The 17202-nt window shown below is 35.9% G+C and overlaps 3 protein-coding genes and 1 long non-coding RNA gene across 6 annotated transcripts; 3 read left to right on the forward strand and 1 right to left on the reverse strand.

Annotated features, from left to right (window-relative positions):
• Window positions 1-654: 654 nt before the first annotated feature.
• On the reverse strand, window positions 655-9999 carry LOC109612683 (uncharacterized). Of its 2 annotated transcripts, none has more exons than XR_009343823.1 (3): window positions 9932-9999; window positions 9743-9866; window positions 655-1401 (listed from the first exon to the last, which is right to left on the reverse strand). It is a non-coding gene; the product is annotated as an uncharacterized LOC109612683 (long non-coding RNA). The 2 variants fall into 2 exon arrangements; XR_002194637.2 differs by lacking the exon at window positions 655-1401 and adding an exon at window positions 5787-6449.
• On the forward strand, window positions 5512-6341 carry LOC105261844 (transcriptional regulator ovo). Its single transcript, XM_011294443.3, has 2 exons — window positions 5512-5669; window positions 5740-6341. Exons 1-2 carry the CDS (start codon window positions 5661-5663, stop codon window positions 6289-6291), a joined length of 561 nt encoding a protein of 186 aa, XP_011292745.1. The 5' UTR covers window positions 5512-5660; the 3' UTR covers window positions 6292-6341.
• Window positions 9880-10712, forward strand: LOC131805781 (uncharacterized protein DDB_G0271670-like). 2 transcript variants are annotated; one of them, XM_059129400.1, is made up of 2 exons: window positions 9880-10020; window positions 10083-10712. In XM_059129400.1, exons 1-2 carry the CDS (start codon window positions 10012-10014, stop codon window positions 10623-10625), a joined length of 552 nt encoding a protein of 183 aa, XP_058985383.1. In that variant the 5' UTR covers window positions 9880-10011; the 3' UTR covers window positions 10626-10712. The 2 variants fall into 2 exon arrangements, with proteins under 2 accessions (XP_058985383.1, XP_058985384.1); XM_059129401.1 differs by having other exon boundaries at window positions 9985-10017.
• Window positions 10713-11189: 477 nt separating this feature from the next.
• Window positions 11190-12394, forward strand: LOC101897914 (synaptobrevin homolog YKT6). Its single transcript, XM_005184021.3, has 2 exons — window positions 11190-11603; window positions 11730-12394. The coding sequence occupies exons 1-2, from the start codon at window positions 11479-11481 to the stop codon at window positions 12202-12204; spliced, it is 600 nt and encodes a 199-aa protein (XP_005184078.1). The 5' UTR covers window positions 11190-11478; the 3' UTR covers window positions 12205-12394.
• Window positions 12395-17202: the final 4808 nt, after the last annotated feature.

Below are 17202 nucleotides of genomic sequence, written 5' to 3' on the forward strand. Positions count from 1 at the left end.
GTCTAATATTTGCCCAAATGGGATGAAATTTGGCACTTACTACTGAATTGAGTCTAGAAGTTAGTATGTTAAATTTGATCGAAATCGGTTCAGATATAGCTATAGCTCCCATATATATTGTTCATCCGATTTGTTATTTTTGTCCTCCGCAGCCGTAATATGCCGTCCGTAACAACGATATTCAGGGAAATATATGAAATACAGCTCAGAAATTTTTTTGCTAAATTTTATCGAGATCGGTTCAGATTTGGATATAGCTCCCATATATATTTTATCCGATTTCAAAATAATTTTGCACCAAATGGGCAATACAAGTCCGAATTTAAAAAATACAAATGCTTCGGCATATTTAGTCCTTTGAACTTTAAATTATAATTATAATCATAGCATGTATGATTGAATTCTCCCATAAAAACTTTTAATTGTCATGCGGAACTCTACTAAATCAGCAAAGTGGTGTAGGGTATCATCAAGTCGGCCTCGCCCGACTTTAAGACTTTCTTTACTGGTTAATAATAATTTTGTTCTTTCTTTTATCTCTTGCTTTTATCAAGGACCATTAGACCACAAAACGTGGATTTTTTAAAATATATATCTCTAAGGACATATTTTTCAGGGATCATCAGACCACTAAATATGGATTTTATATGAAGATTTTTTTTTCAAAGACCATCAGAGCCTTTTATTACACCATTTCACATTTAAAATAGGTCCTTTTTATTCAAATTTTCAATTACAATTTGTTACACAAATTTCAGTCCTTAACTCTCTAAATCTAGGGTTTGACCCCATCGCTAAAATAAACTCCTTCATCTCCACGTCTAGCCAAAGTTGAGACTCCCTCCAATGTAGATGGTACAGCATGGCGATGATGATAGGTCTCTTTCTTCACTGAATTCGGACTAGCATAACCATATTTTAGGCCACCACCCTTGATGTTGGTATTGACATAATTGTGTTGTTGTTGCTGTTGCCTTTCGTAATCATAGAGCGTACCATGATCACCACGACTATGTTCCCGATTACTGCTGGTCGTCAATTGAAATTCTCCATAGATTTGAGGAGTTCGTGGAGGATTTTGATATTTATTCACATAAATGATTGGTGAATTGGATGAATGGGGAGCCGTGCCAAAAATACCCTGAACATTATTGAGTATCAGACCACCTTTGCAGTGGGAAATCGTGGCCAAGTAAATTAGGGAAAATAGCTGCAAATATTGAAATATTTTTATTTCGAAGAGAATTATTTCGGGGTTTCAGCGTTCGAACTTACCACTTTCATTTTTTTTTTCAAATATGATGAGAACTCTTTGACTTCGCAAGGAAAACTGATGTTGCTGATGGGTGTCTAAGCTCTTTTTAATGATCGCGGCAGGTAAAAAAGGACATTAGGTAAGTCCTGCAATTTTTAAGTGGGAAATTTCAAACAAAATTACCGAATTTCACGAAATTCAGGTAAATTTTCAGAAGAACTGAGATTTTGCCACCTTAATTATCCTTCCCTGGAATTTTGCAATGGCATTAATCCATGTACGATGTAGCCGGAATAAAACCTAATTACTTTATACTTTTGCCGTCCCATTTTGCAGAGGTAAAAATTAAAATCGGCAGTAACACTGTGCAATAAAAAACCAGTAAAGAAAGTCTTAAAGTCGGGCGGGGCCAACTTTATGATACCCTACACCACTTTGCTAATTTAGTAGAGCTCCGCATAACAATTCAAAGATTTTATGGGAGAATTCATTTATCGAACGGCTGTTGGTAACAAATATAACAAATCGGATGAACAATATATGTGGGAGCTATAGCTATATCTGAACCGATCTTCAACAAATTTGACATACTAGCTTCTAGACTCAATTCGGTCGTAAGTGCCAAATTTCATTCCATTTGGACAAATATTAGACGTTTGGTGCACAATAAAAGGTAAATCGGACGAAGTTATATATGCGAGCTATATCCAAATCTGAACCGATCTTGATAAAATTTGGCAAAAATATTTCTGAGCTGTATCTCATATATTTCCCTAAATATCATTATTACGGAGTGCATATTACGGCTGTGGGTAACAAATATAAGAAATCGGATGAAAAATATATATGGGAGCTATAGCTATATCTGAACCGATTTCGATCAAATTTGGCATACATATTTTCAGGCCGAATTTGGTTGTATGTGCAAAATTGCATACTATTCGGCCTGATATTACACGTTTGGTGCACAATAAAAGATAAATCGGACGATGTTATATATGGGAGCTATATCGAAATCTGAACCGATCTCGATAAAATTTAGCAAAGGTATTTCTGAGCTGTATTTGATATATTTCCCCAAATTTTTTTGTTACAGAGTGCATATTACGGCTGCGGAGGACAAAAATAATAAATCGGATGAACAATATCTGAACCGATTTTGATAAAATTTGGCATACTTATTTTGATGTCCAATCTGATCGTACGTGCAAAATTCCATACTATTCGGATTGATATAACACGTTTGGTGCACAATAAAAGCCAAATCGGATGAAGATATATATGGGAGCTATATCTACATTTTGACCGATTATCTCTTATTTCAATAGGGTTCGTCCTTGGGCCAAACAAATGATTCGTGCAAAATTTCATCTGGATCGGGTAATAAATGCGACCTGTACATTGTTTACAAAAATACATGGACAGACGGACGGACATGCATAAATCGACTCAGTATGTGATTCTATGCAGATCATCAAAAGGAACTATGGGTCTATCTCGTTTTCTTTTGCCTGTTACATACAAATGCACAAAGACATAATACCCTGACCACCTTGTGGTGTAGGGTATAAATAGGGGATGCTCCAAGGGATATTTCAAAAGGCGGACCTATATTTATATAATTTTTTGAAAACAGACAATGAGAATTGAAAATATCAAAATTCTGTAAAATTAAATGGATAACATGGCCGAAAATATCTAAGATTGGAGATATCCCTAATTGTGGGCTGTACCAAAAAGAGGACCGATATGACCCATTTTCTATACCTATGAGTCTAGATGTAATCCAAAAATCTCTACCGAATATCAAATTTCTGAACAAAATGTTGTGAAATATATCTCAAACTAGATGGGGGCGTTTGGCCTAAGAACCCGAGACTCCTTTAGGGATTTGACTTGCAAAAAAAACTTATTTATCTACTGAAAAAAATTGAAGTTTTTTATAATTCAAAATTCCACTCTCCTAATTTCACTAAAGTAAAGCCAGTTTTGATTTCAAGAGATTTGGCTGTGGTTCGGAAATACGTCCTACATTTGTACAAATTTGGTATTTGGGTTGAAGGGATAGGCTGGCTCTAAATTTGATATAAATGTCATTGTTGGTGTCTGCTGTTTAGATATGGAAATGGTTTCGGAAATGTGTACAGGGTGAGATAAAAAAAAAACGGCAACAAAGTCAAACGCCATAATTTTTACATTTTTTTCTTAATTTTTTTTGAACGAAAGCAAAAAATATCGGAAATAGCATCAAATTTTAGAATAAGTTTAGATTTTTTCGAATTGGTCACCTTTGCCACGAATTATGGCCTTCGAAGGCCAATGAAACCTTCACACGCTGCCGAATGTTGCTCTGCGGTATTTTGGCCCATTCCGGGAGAAGCGCTTGCTTGAGGTGATCGACATTTTGGTATTTTTTTAGTGCCAACCTAGCTTTCCAAAATACTCCAGACACAATAGTCGAACGGATTGATATCCGGAGATTTTGGTGGCCATTTTGCGCTGGAAATGAAGCGAGGAATCTCAGTTTGTAAGCATTCTTGGGTAGTGCGTGCTGAGTGCGATTGTGCTGAGTCCTGTTGGAATGTCCAAGGTCTGCGGCCGAAATGCTTGCGTGCCCAAGGCTTTAATACACACTCCAGAATATTTTCGCCATAATATTCGGCATTTATTCTGACGCCACCATCGATTAATACGAGCGGAGAGCGACCATCGGCTACACATGAATTGCGCACAAACTTAGTACCATCTACAGTACAGTTCGTACACACTTGGTGCACATTCCCAAAACCACCTTCATATATCAAATTTTCAATCCTTGATTCTCATACCAAATTTCAATTTTTTAGCTCTATCCGTTCACATAATAACTAATGGCACCATTTTAGGACTTTTTGAAATTTTCAGGAACCCTTTGGTACATCTATCCATCACTCAATCAGTGGTCTCATTCATTTCGAATTCAGATTTCTCGCTCAATCCGTTTGTCTAACACAAAGTATTAAAATTTTAGGTCATTTTTAGTACTTTTCGTACCTTTTTAGTACGAATTTCCAAAAATCCAGCGTTATCACATGCCTACACGCCTAGACTGGCTCACATGCAGAATTTCAAGATTCCAGCTTCATCCGTTTCTTCTGGGCGTTGATTTCTTAAAAAATCCACGATTTTCGCTAAAAAAAAAATATTTTTAAAATCCAAATTTGATAGTCCTTACATCCCGCCATTCAAACTAAAAAACAAGAAAAAAAAAGCTGTAAGTTCCGCCAGACCGATCATTGAATACCCTCTACCATTTGGAACGATTTTGGCAATTTTCAAAAAAATCCTTTAAAAAATCTTAAAAATACCCAATGTAGCTGTTATATTAGGGTCTATGTAACGACATGGACCTGCATAGGTAACTTTTGTCCTGAGACAAATGCGAAACTTAAAAAAAACGATGAATAATGTAGCTAAAATCATCAAAATTCCGAATATAGGGAGGTACCGTTATATGGGGGCTATACGAAGACGTAGAGCTGCACAGACAATTTTCTGTCTTAGGCTGTAGCTTCTGTTACGAACTTCAAATACCAAATTTGAAACAATTCCGATGAATAATGACGCTAAAATCATCAAAATTCCGAATATAGGGAGGTACCGTTATATGGGGGCTATACGAAGACGTAGAGCTGCACAGACAATTTTGTGTCTTAGGCTGTAGCTGCTGTTACGAACTTCAAATACCAAATTTGAAACAATTCCGATGAATAATGTCGCTAAAATCATCAAAATTCCGAATATAGGGAGGTACTGCTATATGGGGGCCAAAACGTGGACCTACATGGCCCATTTTCAATATCAAAAGTCCTGCAGACATAATATACATTTGAGTAAAATTTTATCAATCTACTTCAATTCGTTCGGAAGCTAGAGTGATTTCCACGGAGGGAAAGACGGACGGACATCGCTAAATCGACATATGCTGATCGAGAATTTATTTACTTTGTGGGGTCTAAAATGTATTTTTCGAGGTGTTACAAACAGAATGACAAACTTAATATACCCTCCATATTACGGTGGTGGGTATAAAAAATGTATTTGAAATAGTTCGAGTAATAAACTAATAACTTTCCGTTATTTGGAGAAAATCCACCAATTTAGTGGAAATTCCTGAAATGCCAATCCAGTAATCAATTTCTCGAATTCGGCCATAAAGTAAATCCAAGTTCTTAAAAACATCTGCCGATATTATTTTGGCAGGTAAATATAGCGTCGAAGGGGCAGGATAAATTGCGAGGACTAGTTTTCCATTTATCAACGTACTACCTGAGAATGGAATATAAAATCTCATCGATGCTGTGAACAAAGCATCAGTCTTTTGCGGTAACTCAAAACACAGACACACACATTCCATAACGTAACCATGAGAGCGGTAAGTTATACAAATTTTGGGTCCTCTCGAAAAAAGTTTTGAATATTCCTTACTCACTCTCTGCTTGCAGTTTATAATTTGTACAACCTTTTTCCTACTGGGACAATGTCATGGTGGTTTATTTTTACACAAGCCTCGTGGAGAGGGTTTTCAATCGAAATTCTATGGCCCTGGTCTTCAGGAAGAGAATAACAATTCTCCAATAATAAATGTCAATAACTACCAAAATGTCGATCAACAACAGGCTGCCACGGGTGGTCATCACAGAATTCACCACAGCCGTGGTGATTGGAATTATAATCGTGGTGATGGCTACTCCCATCATCTTTCAATGAAACAGGAAAGCTATCATCATCATCGTCCCAAATTTGGACAACACCACGATCCCAACATGTTTGGAAATTCTAAAATTGGCCCATTATCCTTGCCTAGTTCCTCAGCGGCAGCTGCATCGTCAGCAGCCACATCAGCATTTGGTGGTTCATCGGCGGCGTCGTCTTCGTCATCAGTTGCCAGTTCTGGATTTGGAGGTGGTTCATCCAGTTCTGCATCATCGTCGTCCAGTAGCAGCGGCAGTGGTTATAGGGAAGATCCCTACTTTGCCAGACCATGGCGTTATTGATAAGTGTTTGTTTAACAAACATTAAAAAAATAAATCATTTATAAAATACATATCACAATTTTTATTATTTGCACATAGTGGAAGAAATCTTATGTAGCGGGGAGCTGAGTACAGTTATCGTTGTTTCCTCTATTCACTGCATCTAGACTTGCATTCCACTAAAATGAGAACAGCCAAAATACATGAGAGAAAACCAGTAAAGAAAGTCTTAAAGTCGGGCGGGCCGACATTATGATACCCTACACCACTTTGCTAATTTAGTAGAGCTGCGCATAACAATTAAAAGTTTTTATGGGAGAATTCAATCATACACGCTATGATTATAATTATAATTTAAAGTTCAAAAGACAGAAATATGCCGAAGCATTTGTATCTTTTAAATTCGGACTTGTATTGCCCATTTGATATATATGGGAGATATATCCAAATCGGTACCGATCTCGATAAAATTTAGCAAAAAAAATTTCTGAGCTGTATTTGATATATTTCCCTGAATATCGTTGTTACGGAGTGCATATTACGGCTGTGGATGGCAAATATAACAAATCAGATTAACAATATATATGGGAGCTATAACTATATCTGAACCGATCTTCACTAAATTTGACATACTAGCTTCTAGACTCAATTCGGTAGTAAGTGCCAAATTTCATCCCATTTGGGCAAATATTAGATGTTTGGTGCACAATAAAAGATAAATCGGACGAAGTTATGTATGGGAGCTATATCCAAATCTAAAACGATCTCGATAAAATTTGGCAAATATATTTCTGAGCTGTATTTCATATATTTCCCTGAATATCGTTGTTACGGAGTGCATATTATGGCTGTGGGTAACAAATACAACAAATCGGATGAACAATATATATTGAAGCTATAGCTATATCTGAACCGATCTTCACCAAATTTGGCATACTAGCTTCTAGTCTCAATTCGGTCGTAAGTGCCAAATTCCATCCCATTTGGACAAATATTAGACGTTTGGTGCACAATAAAAGGTAAATCGGACGAAGTTGTATATGGGAGCTATATAAAAATCTGAACCGATCTTGATAAAATTTAGCAAATGTATTTCTGAGCTGTATTTGATATATTTCCCCAAATATTGTTGTTACAGAGTGCATATTACGGCTGCGGAGGACAAAAATAACAAATCGGATGAACAATATATATATGGGAGCTATAGCTATATCTGAACCGATTTCGATCAAATTTGGCATACTTATTTTCAGGTCTAATTTGGTTGTACGTGCAAAATTAAATACTATTCGGACTGATATTACACGTTTGGTGCACAATAAAATGAAAATCGGAGGAAGATATATATGGGAGCTATGTCTAAATTTTGACGGATTATCTCCAATTTTAATAGGGTTCGTCCTTAGGCCAAACAAATGATCTGTGCAAAATTTCATCTGGATTGGGCAATAAATGCGAACTGTACTTTGTTTACAAAAATACATGGACAGACGGACGGACATGCATAAATCGACTCAGAATGTGATCCTATGCACATCATCAAAAGGAACTATGGGTCTATCTGTGGACCATCTACATGAGGAGGCGAAAGTCCTTCCCTTACGTCAGCATAATCATATGCTTTCGTTGCAGTACCTGCTTGGGTGTTACCGTGAGAGCCATCCCAACCATCATATGGTGGATAACTCTCCCCCACCCAGGCGTGTCAGGAAGGACTTACATGATCTAGAGAGGGAGGTCCAGCGCTACAAGAGAGAGCCTCTAGATCAAGAAGCCTATCAGGCAGGTCTGAGTGGCATTCACACCGATGCAGTCGCGGATGCTATTAGCAGTTATAAAGTGAATGCCGTCCTCGGAGTCCACCCCCCATCCATTGCAGCCGAAGAACGTCAGCTGCCTAGACAAACCAGGGTAGTTTTGGCGCAATTACGTTCAGGATGGTGTAGTCGCCTCAATTCGTATTGGGCACGAATTGATGAAGATGTGCGTGACGCCTGCCCGGCGTGCGATACAGGCCCGCACAATACGCTACACCTTTTTAATTGCTCAGCCAAACCTACCCAACTCACTCCAGAGGATCTCTGGCTACAGCCCGTTAAAGTAGCCGAATTTCTAAACCTGGAGCTGGAACCAGATTAGCAGAACACAAACACACACATGTACTACTGCTACAACAACAACAACAATGGGTCTATCTCGTTTCCTTTTGCCTGTTACAAAAAAATGCACAAAGACATAATACCCTGACCTCCTTGTGGTGTAGGGTATAAAAAGTTAAAGAGTTGCTTCGCTTGGCCGAAAGTGTTGAACTGCCGTTTGTAAACAAACAAAATTAACGTTTTTATTTGCCAAAGAGCACAGCTAAAAATATGCACCTTCGCTTGGCCACCAGAACTCAAGCGCCGGCCATAGTGATGGTGTGGGCCGCCATAACAGCCGATGGTCGCTCCTCGCTCGTATTAACCGACCGTGGCATCAGAATAAATACCGAATATTATCGCGAAAATATTCTGGTGGGTTGATTAGAGCCTTGGACACGCAAAAATTTTGGCCGCAGGCCTTGGACATTCCAAAAGGACTCACCACCATCGCACTCAGCACGCGCCACCCAAGAATGATTACAAAATGTGGTTCGCTCGCTATATTTCCAGCTCACAATGGTCACCAAAATCTCCGGATACCAATCCGTTGAACTATTGTGTCTGGAGTATTTTGGAAAGCAAGGTTGGCACTAAAAAATACCAAAGTGTCGATCACCTCAAGCAAGCGCTTCGCCGGGAATGGGCCAAAATACCGCAGAGCAACATTCGGGCAGCGTGTGACGATTTCATTGGCCGTTTGAAGGCCATAATTCGTGCCAAAGGTGACCAATTTGAACAAATCTAAACTTATTCTAAAATTTGATGCCATTTTCCGACATTTTTTTCTTTCATTCAATAAAATTTAAAAAATTATGGCGTTTGATGTTCCTGCAGTTTTTTATCTCACCCTGCATTTCAAAAAATACATGTTTAGATGTTCTAAAATGACTGGCAACTTCTTATGCCATTTAAAATGTGAGACAATTTGTGTCGATCGTTAAAATATCGTCATTGTTGAAGCAAAAATCGGCAATCCCTGGGTAAAATTTAAGCCAGCCGATGACTTAATCCTGCCACATAAGCGCTTAATGTATTCCCACCTTTAGCCAGTAAAAAAAAGAGGCTTCACACTCGTTTTTTAACTGGGTCCAAGAATATCTTTACCAATAGGACATGAATTATTGTTGTTGTGATTGAGTTTACGGTCCATAGAAAGCGCAGTTTTCCATAAAATCTCCCTGAAACTATTGTTTGGTAATCTACTTTCATGACTGCAACAGGAGAAATGTTTATAATAAATAGTTGTACTATTGCGAAATTTTATATGTGTCGTAGAATGTGTATCCATCTGAGATTTATCGCATAATCCTGCATTTAACACCGGTTCTTACCCATTTTCCAACATATTAATGATTTTCTAATGACAATTTCTATGAATTCTGCAATAATTAGCAGGGTTTTTTCATGCGAACATCTGCCTATGTTACATTCGCAGGTACTCTATGGGCAGCATCACTGAAAAAAAAAAAAAACTAGCAAAGGATTAACGCCAAGTTATCCATAACGGAAATGAATCTTACCTGATAGCTGTGAAAGAATATAAAACCATACACATTGATAGAATATTCAGCAGTGTTACGGAGACACCTGGAAAGTAAACATGAAGGTGGTAAGTGACATTATTGTCAAATAGTAAGAATAGAAATATTAATTTTTGTATACTTTTTTCAGTTACTCATTTCATTATCCTTCATCCTTGTGGCCCAATGTCGCGGTGGTGTACTTTTGCACAACATCCGTGACAGTTTGCATTCCAAAATCTATGGACATGGACTGCATGGTGAGAATAACAATTCACCAGTCATAAACATCAACAATTATCAGAATGTCAATCAACAATCCACGTTGGGAACGACTGGAGGGTCGACTCACCACAATCGTGGAGATTGGAATTCCAATCGAGGCGATGGTTATTCCAATCACCATTCAATGAAACAAGAAAGTTATTATCAACATCCTCCCAAATTTGGACAACATCACAATTCAAATAGATTTGGTAATAATAAGATTGGCTCGCTGTCCAGTTCTTCGGCTGCAGCATCATCAGCGGCATCGCAATTCGGTGGTTCAGCGTCTACGGCATCATCATCGTCATCAGTGGTTGGTTCCGGTTTTAGAGGCAGCTCATCGACGTCTTCATCATCATCATCCAGCAGCAGCAGTGTTTATGACTATAGAAAAGATCACTACTATAACAATCCATGGCGTTACTGATTACTAAAAATTTGTTACGAAAATAAGAAATTAGGTTGATAAATCAAATAAAATTGTTTACATACCTTTGTTAATAAGACTTACAAATCAATGCTCTCGTTCTAATTTCATATTTAAATATTCAGCTACTTCCGATAAAAATATTCAGCTACTTCCGATAAAAATATTCATCAAGAGTTAAAAAAAAAACAAATTCTTGAATGAAATTTAGTTAAAATGATTAAAATAGCTCAAAAATGACATATCGTAGCAACCTCTGAATGTCATTGTGGAAGATAACATTTAAAAATCAATTTATTTTTGCAGAATCTTTTGAACATTTTTGGCTTTTCAATACTCGCAAGTGCTGATGCATCTACTTGTATTTTTCTATTATAAATAAAACTTTAATTTAACTGATTGTGTCTTCTATAAAGGCGAGATTAATATCTGAACTCCATTATCTCGTCTTTTGTAAACGTAGTTTTAACATTTCCACTTGCAAAGAAAAAGCCGAGTCACCCACAAAATTTTGCCGCCGTTACTTTGAGTGCCTTAAACAAAAGTCGACCTATGTAACCCTATTTCATTCAGTGTGAGAGAGAGAAGAGCAAAATCAGTATCAGTTTCACTTTTTTTTTTAGAAAATATTAAAAATACAACATTTTTCGTGTAAAATATATATCAGGGATTTGAAAACTCGACTCAACATTAAAACACGTATCAAAAACCATACAATTTGAACCCACCAGTATTGTGAAATTTACAACAAACACAAGATAACAGCATACGCGTAAATTGACATTTGTTGGAACTCCCATACAGACGACAGACTTGTTGTAAACCAAAAAAAAAGAAGCTCTACGCCGAAGAAATGGTTAAATTATTTTCCTTAAGTGTTTTCTATAAGGGTAGCCCCGAAGCAAGACTGCTCAAGTCCACATATGATTTGCAATCGTTTTCATTTTTCCAAAGGACAGCAGTGCAGGAGTTTATGACGTAAGTTCCATATAAGTGCGGGGGATGAAGTGGGTGTGTATATGAAAGATTGTTGCCACCACAAAGGATGACCATTAATTTGTAATGAATGATTCATCAATTAACTTCCTTTCCCATTTTTTTTAGTTTTGCCTCAAAAACCCTGGTGGAACGCACACAACCGGCTATGCGCCAATCTGTGAAACAGGATGTTTATATGTGTCATGTCTATGTGAGAACAGATAATCTGGCCGGAGTCCTGATTGCCGATCACGAGTATCCCCAAAGAGTTGCACACACACTAATCACTAAAGTCCTAGAGGAATTTGCAGCAAAAATACCCACAGATCAATGGCAAACGGGTGCTGAGAATAGCATAGATTTTAGTATATTACCATCATTCTTGGCCAAATATCAAGATCCCAAAGAAGCTGATGCCTTGACAAAGATGCAAAATGATTTGGACGAAACAAAGATCATTTTGAAAAACACCATTGAGGCAGTGCTGGAGAGAGGTGAAAAACTTGATGATATGGTTGCAAAATCGGAAAATTTGTCGATGCAAAGTAAAGCCTTCTATAAGACAGCCAAAAAGACAAATTCCTGTTGTAATTTTGGTTAAGATCAGCAATATGCATAAATCATTCGAATAGCTGAATTTTGCGTGTGCGGTGGGTGTTACAGGCTACAAAACAAGTAATGTGAAAAGAAACAAAAAAAAACAGAGAGGAATTAAAAGGGGATAACTCAATAAAGAATACACTATGTGGATTAGTATAATAATAGTAACATTTTTACAAACTAACAATTAATTAATTGTGAATATATATTTTATTTTAGTGAAGACATTATCATTTCATTGTTGGCATAATTGGAGAGCACTTACATACCTACAATGTTGAGGGATCAGTTTGCAAAAATTAAGTGTCATGGACAAATAATTACGTAGAAGATAAATACATTTTTTACGACAGGTGAAATTAGAGAAATATTTTTGTTTTCGTCCACTTTGGAAAATCATGGACATGGACAAAAAAATTCCATGGAAGATAAATTAAATTGAAGGGCGTTAAATATTGTACAGAACTTGTTTTCGTCTTTTACTCCTTACAAACTTCTTCACTTTGTTGTGATATAAGTTGTGGGATAATTCAATTATTTCTTCGGGAGTCATGCAGTTTATACACCTTCTAAATCTTTCTATGTTTAGAATACCTTTAAGGTCTTCCTTAGACAAAAGACATACTAAGATGATTCTATTATTCTTCGCAGATTTTATTATTCTTCGCATTTAGAAATAAAACATTAATTCAAAATTTGATCCTGTAGAAGGACGAATCTCCTGTTGAAAACGCTTATCATCAAGAATGCGTATAATTTATTTAATGAATACTCAAGTCAGAAGCCCAAAACATTATTTGTTATACCATCCACAATTCTAGGGAGGATATATTAACTTTTTCATTCCATTTGTAACTCCTCATAATAGACCCTAGACCACGCTATCTTTCGAACTAATTGAGATAGAAGACTAAAATTTTGCATGCATGCATAGTTTACCAGTAGGCAGGTTAAGTTCGGAAATGGGCCATGTCGGTCCGCGTTTTCGTATAGTCCCCATATAACGGTACCTCCCGATATTCGGAATTTTCATGATTTTACAACAGTATTTATGGGAATTATTTCAAATGTTATATTTAAAGTTCGTAATGGGTACTACAGCCTATGACAAACATTTTTGTATGCAGGTCCACCTCTTCGTATAGCCCTATATATCGATACCTCCAGATATTCGGTATTTCGATGATTTCAGAAACATTATTCACCGGAATCGTTTCAAAATTCATGATTTTAGCGACATTATTTATTGGAATTATCATGTTTCGTATTTGAAGTTTTATGCAGGTCCATGTCTTCATATAGCCCCCATATGACGGTACCTCCGAGTATTGAAGTTCGTAATGGGTGCTACAGCCTATGACAAATTTTTTTTGTCTTCGTATAGCCCCCATATTATGGTACCTACCGAGTATTAGTATTTTTATGATTTGTTCGACATTGTTCACCGGAATTGTAACAAATTTCGTATTTAAAGTTCGTAATGGGCACTACAGCCTATTACAAAAAATTCGTATGTAGATTCACGTTTTCGTATAGCCCCCATATAACGCTACATCCCGATATTCGGTATTTCGATGATTTCAGAAACATTATTCACCGGAATCATTTCAAATTTCGTATTTGAAGTTCGTAATGGGTACTAAATGCTATGATCAGGTCCACGTCTTTAAGTTTTTTTTTTTTTTTTTTTAATTTTTCAAGTTCCTTCCAAATGGTGTAGGGTATTAAAAGTTCGGCCCAGCCAAACTGAGCTGCTTTTTTACTTGAATTGATATTAAATAAATCGGATCATATTTATATTTTAAAATAATTATCCCAGAAATCGTGAAGAACCCGTTTGTAATTGTCATAAACGAATGAAAAAAAAAATGCAGTTAAAGACCAGCTTGTCTTGAATCACGTTGATGTAATCAGTGGCGTATTGAAAACCATTTTGAGCTGATTTGCCATAAATTATTATTTATTGAAATTGACTTTTTAAAATATGTTAAATATAAAATTCCGAAAAAAGAAATATTTGAAATTCGTATTAGACAAATCGAATGAGGATTCAAGGAGTTAAGGTGAAAGTATATAAAAAGCTTTTTTGACTGCCTGAAGTCATCGGCTGGCTTCTTCGTAGAGGAACAAAGGAGTTTTAGGTTGACCTAGTTTGATTTCGGCCCTAGGCTCCTTTATTCTTTTCCTAAGAAGCCAGCCGATGACTTCAGCCAGTCAGAAAAGCGTTTTACATATTCTCACCTTTACCGCCATAAGCACTGTAAAATGTCATGAGATCTAGCACTTGTTTTAATTTGAGAAAAAAAAAACATAGTATTTTATTTAATTACAATACAAAATGTTTGTTGAACTTCCCTCACGTATGTTTAATGAAAACAATAACAAAATCATTGACTCTTATCAAACTATTTCAGGGTCTAAAAAATTTTGTATAATTCTTACATCTTATTTAAGAGAATTTTTTATCAGTTGATACTGGCGCTTCTTCGCAAAGTGACAAAGATTAGACTTTAAAAGCTAGACAACATTTACTCAATTAAAAGAATATTTCAAGAAATAATGGAAATACTTTTTGAAAAAAAAAAAAAAATAATAATATTTAAAAATGCAAAAATAGGTCCCGAAACCTTTCCTGGCAGAGGAGAAATGTGGTTCCCGTACGAATATAGTTATGAAATCTTGAAAATTTCGAAAACGAAATGTTAGTTTGGCTCGCTTCCAAAATCGAAATATTTAAGGTATTTCTAAAGAAAGCGTTTTAGAATTAAATATTTTGCATACATTTGCTGTTGCGACGCTGTGAAGCAAATACTTTTTTTTTTTGCATGCGTAGCAACTGAAGTCTTGGAAGTCAACCTTCCTTACAGATTCTGGAATGACAAAAATTACCTTTCTATTACTTTGTTCATTTTATGAGAAATCTTGCAGAAAATTTGGTAAAATTTGGAAACGTCATTCAAGATATCAAATTTTTATTATTTGTTTTCTTGTTGTACTCATGAGCCTTGCTAAGTTATCCAAAGACTTCAATGACTGTGGTGTGGGTCATTTGGAAAATTTTCTTTCCCCATTTCTTTCTCTCTAATTATAAATACCTAAATCTGCCAGACATAATCATTAATAGCAAATAGACCATATTAATTCTCCTTAAAATATTGCCCCGATATAAAAATATCCTCGATGTTATATATTTTTATACTATCGCAGAAAAAATGTCATCAACCCCAAATATAACGTTTTTTTTTTTGTAACACTTCTTGAGAAGAGCTTTAGCCGATGGTCGCTCTCCGTATTAATATACCGTGGCATCAGAATAAATGCAGAATATTATCACAAAAATATTCTCGAGGGTGTACTAAAGCCTTGGGCACACAAACATTTTGGCCGCAGACCTTTAACATTCCAAGAATGGTTACAAAATGAGGTTCCTCGCTTCATTTCCAGCGCACAATGGCCGCCAAAATCTCCTGATACCAATCCATTGGACTATTGTGTCTGGAGTATTTTGGAAAGCAAGCACTAAAATATACCGAAGTGTCGATCACCTGAAGGAAGCACTTCGCCGGGAATGGGCCAAAATACCGTAGAGCAACATTCGGGCAGCGTGTGACGGTTTCATTGGCCATATGAAGGCCATAATTCGTGCCAAAGGTGACCAATTCGAACAAATCTAAACTTATTCTAAAATGTGATGCTATTTCCGATATTTTTTGCTTTCATTCAATAAAAATTAAAAAAAAATTGAAAATTATGGCGATTGACTTTGTTGCAGTTTTTTTTTTTATCTCACTCTGTAGGACCAAGTTTTGGTATAGACCCCCTTATAAAATTTGAAGTTCGTAATGGGTACTATCTCACACGACAGAAAATTTCCTTGCCTTCGTATAGCCTCTATATAATGTTATCTCCCTTGGTGTTTGGTGATCGTAATAGGCATCAACATTTCTGCCAGATAATTGACTGTAGATGTCCACGTTTTCGTTATTCGGAATTTTTTAAATTAAAGCGGCATTTTTCAACGAAATTTTTGACATTTTTAAAAGATCCTTTCAAATGGTGGACGGTATTAAAAGTTCGTTCCGACCAGACATAACCGATATCTTGAGTTTCCCAAAGCAGATGTTTTTCCTGCAGATTTGGATATGATAAAAGTTTCTCTCAAGGCTTGTAAAATATCACGATTTCGACCCAATATTCCACTTATAATTGTCTTGGCGAAAATTTACAATTATTTTGTGTTGTAAATTCTGAGAATATTCAAAATCACATTGCCCGCAATGTTCGAAATGCGAAGCTATTCTGATTTAATTTCTTATTATGGATTTTATAATAGTTTTTTTTTTCACAACCAAATATTTAAACATAAAATAAATATGTAATATTTTAAACAATGTTTTCAATGTTTCTGAGATGAATACTGTACGAATCTATATATATAAATGAAAGTTGTGTTAGTTACTACGCTTATAACTTAAGAACCGCTGGACTGATTTTAACGATTCACACAAATCCTGAATTGTCTCCTCTCCGAAAAGGATAATATCCAAAAAAATCGCGTAAAAATGTGATATATTAACATTTTCATTTTGACTTTTGAAATGTACAATAGTAATGTTTTATTTTGCATGATTTTTTTACATTTTGACTTACTTTTTTCTAATGTACATTTGTAGTGTTTTTTATTATATTTTTGAATTTGAATATTAATACCAATTTATTTAATTGACTTGATTTCTTGAGAACTGAAATTGATGGCGGGTTACATGGAAGTGTAGTACTAAATTATGTGGTGGCGAAACGGAATAGATGATATCGAAATAATTTAACGCGGTCACACCAAAGTTAAAAGTAATTACTTTTTCAAAATCGTTAAAAAGAAACACGAAAAAAGAGATCTCATTGCAACAATTCTCAAAACGGGAAAATATCGAAAAAAAATTCCTATGGAATTGAATTTTTAAATAAAAGTACATTCTATTGACAAACTTTGTAAGGATCT

This window comes from Musca domestica, unplaced genomic scaffold (genome assembly GCF_030504385.1).
Source record: "Musca domestica strain aabys unplaced genomic scaffold, Musca_domestica.polishedcontigs.V.1.1 60, whole genome shotgun sequence".
Classification (NCBI taxonomy): domain Eukaryota; kingdom Metazoa; phylum Arthropoda; class Insecta; order Diptera; family Muscidae; genus Musca; species Musca domestica.

Excerpts from the sequence above, each read along its gene's own strand:
- LOC101897914 (XM_005184021.3), top strand. The coding sequence starts at position 11,479 with ATGGTTAAATTATTTTCCTTAAGTGTTTTCTATAAGGGTAGCCCCGAA. Across the intron at positions 11,604-11,729 it reads GCAGTGCAGGAGTTTATGAC|TTTTGCCTCAAAAACCCTGG; the intron begins GTAAGTTCCATA and ends CATTTTTTTTAG.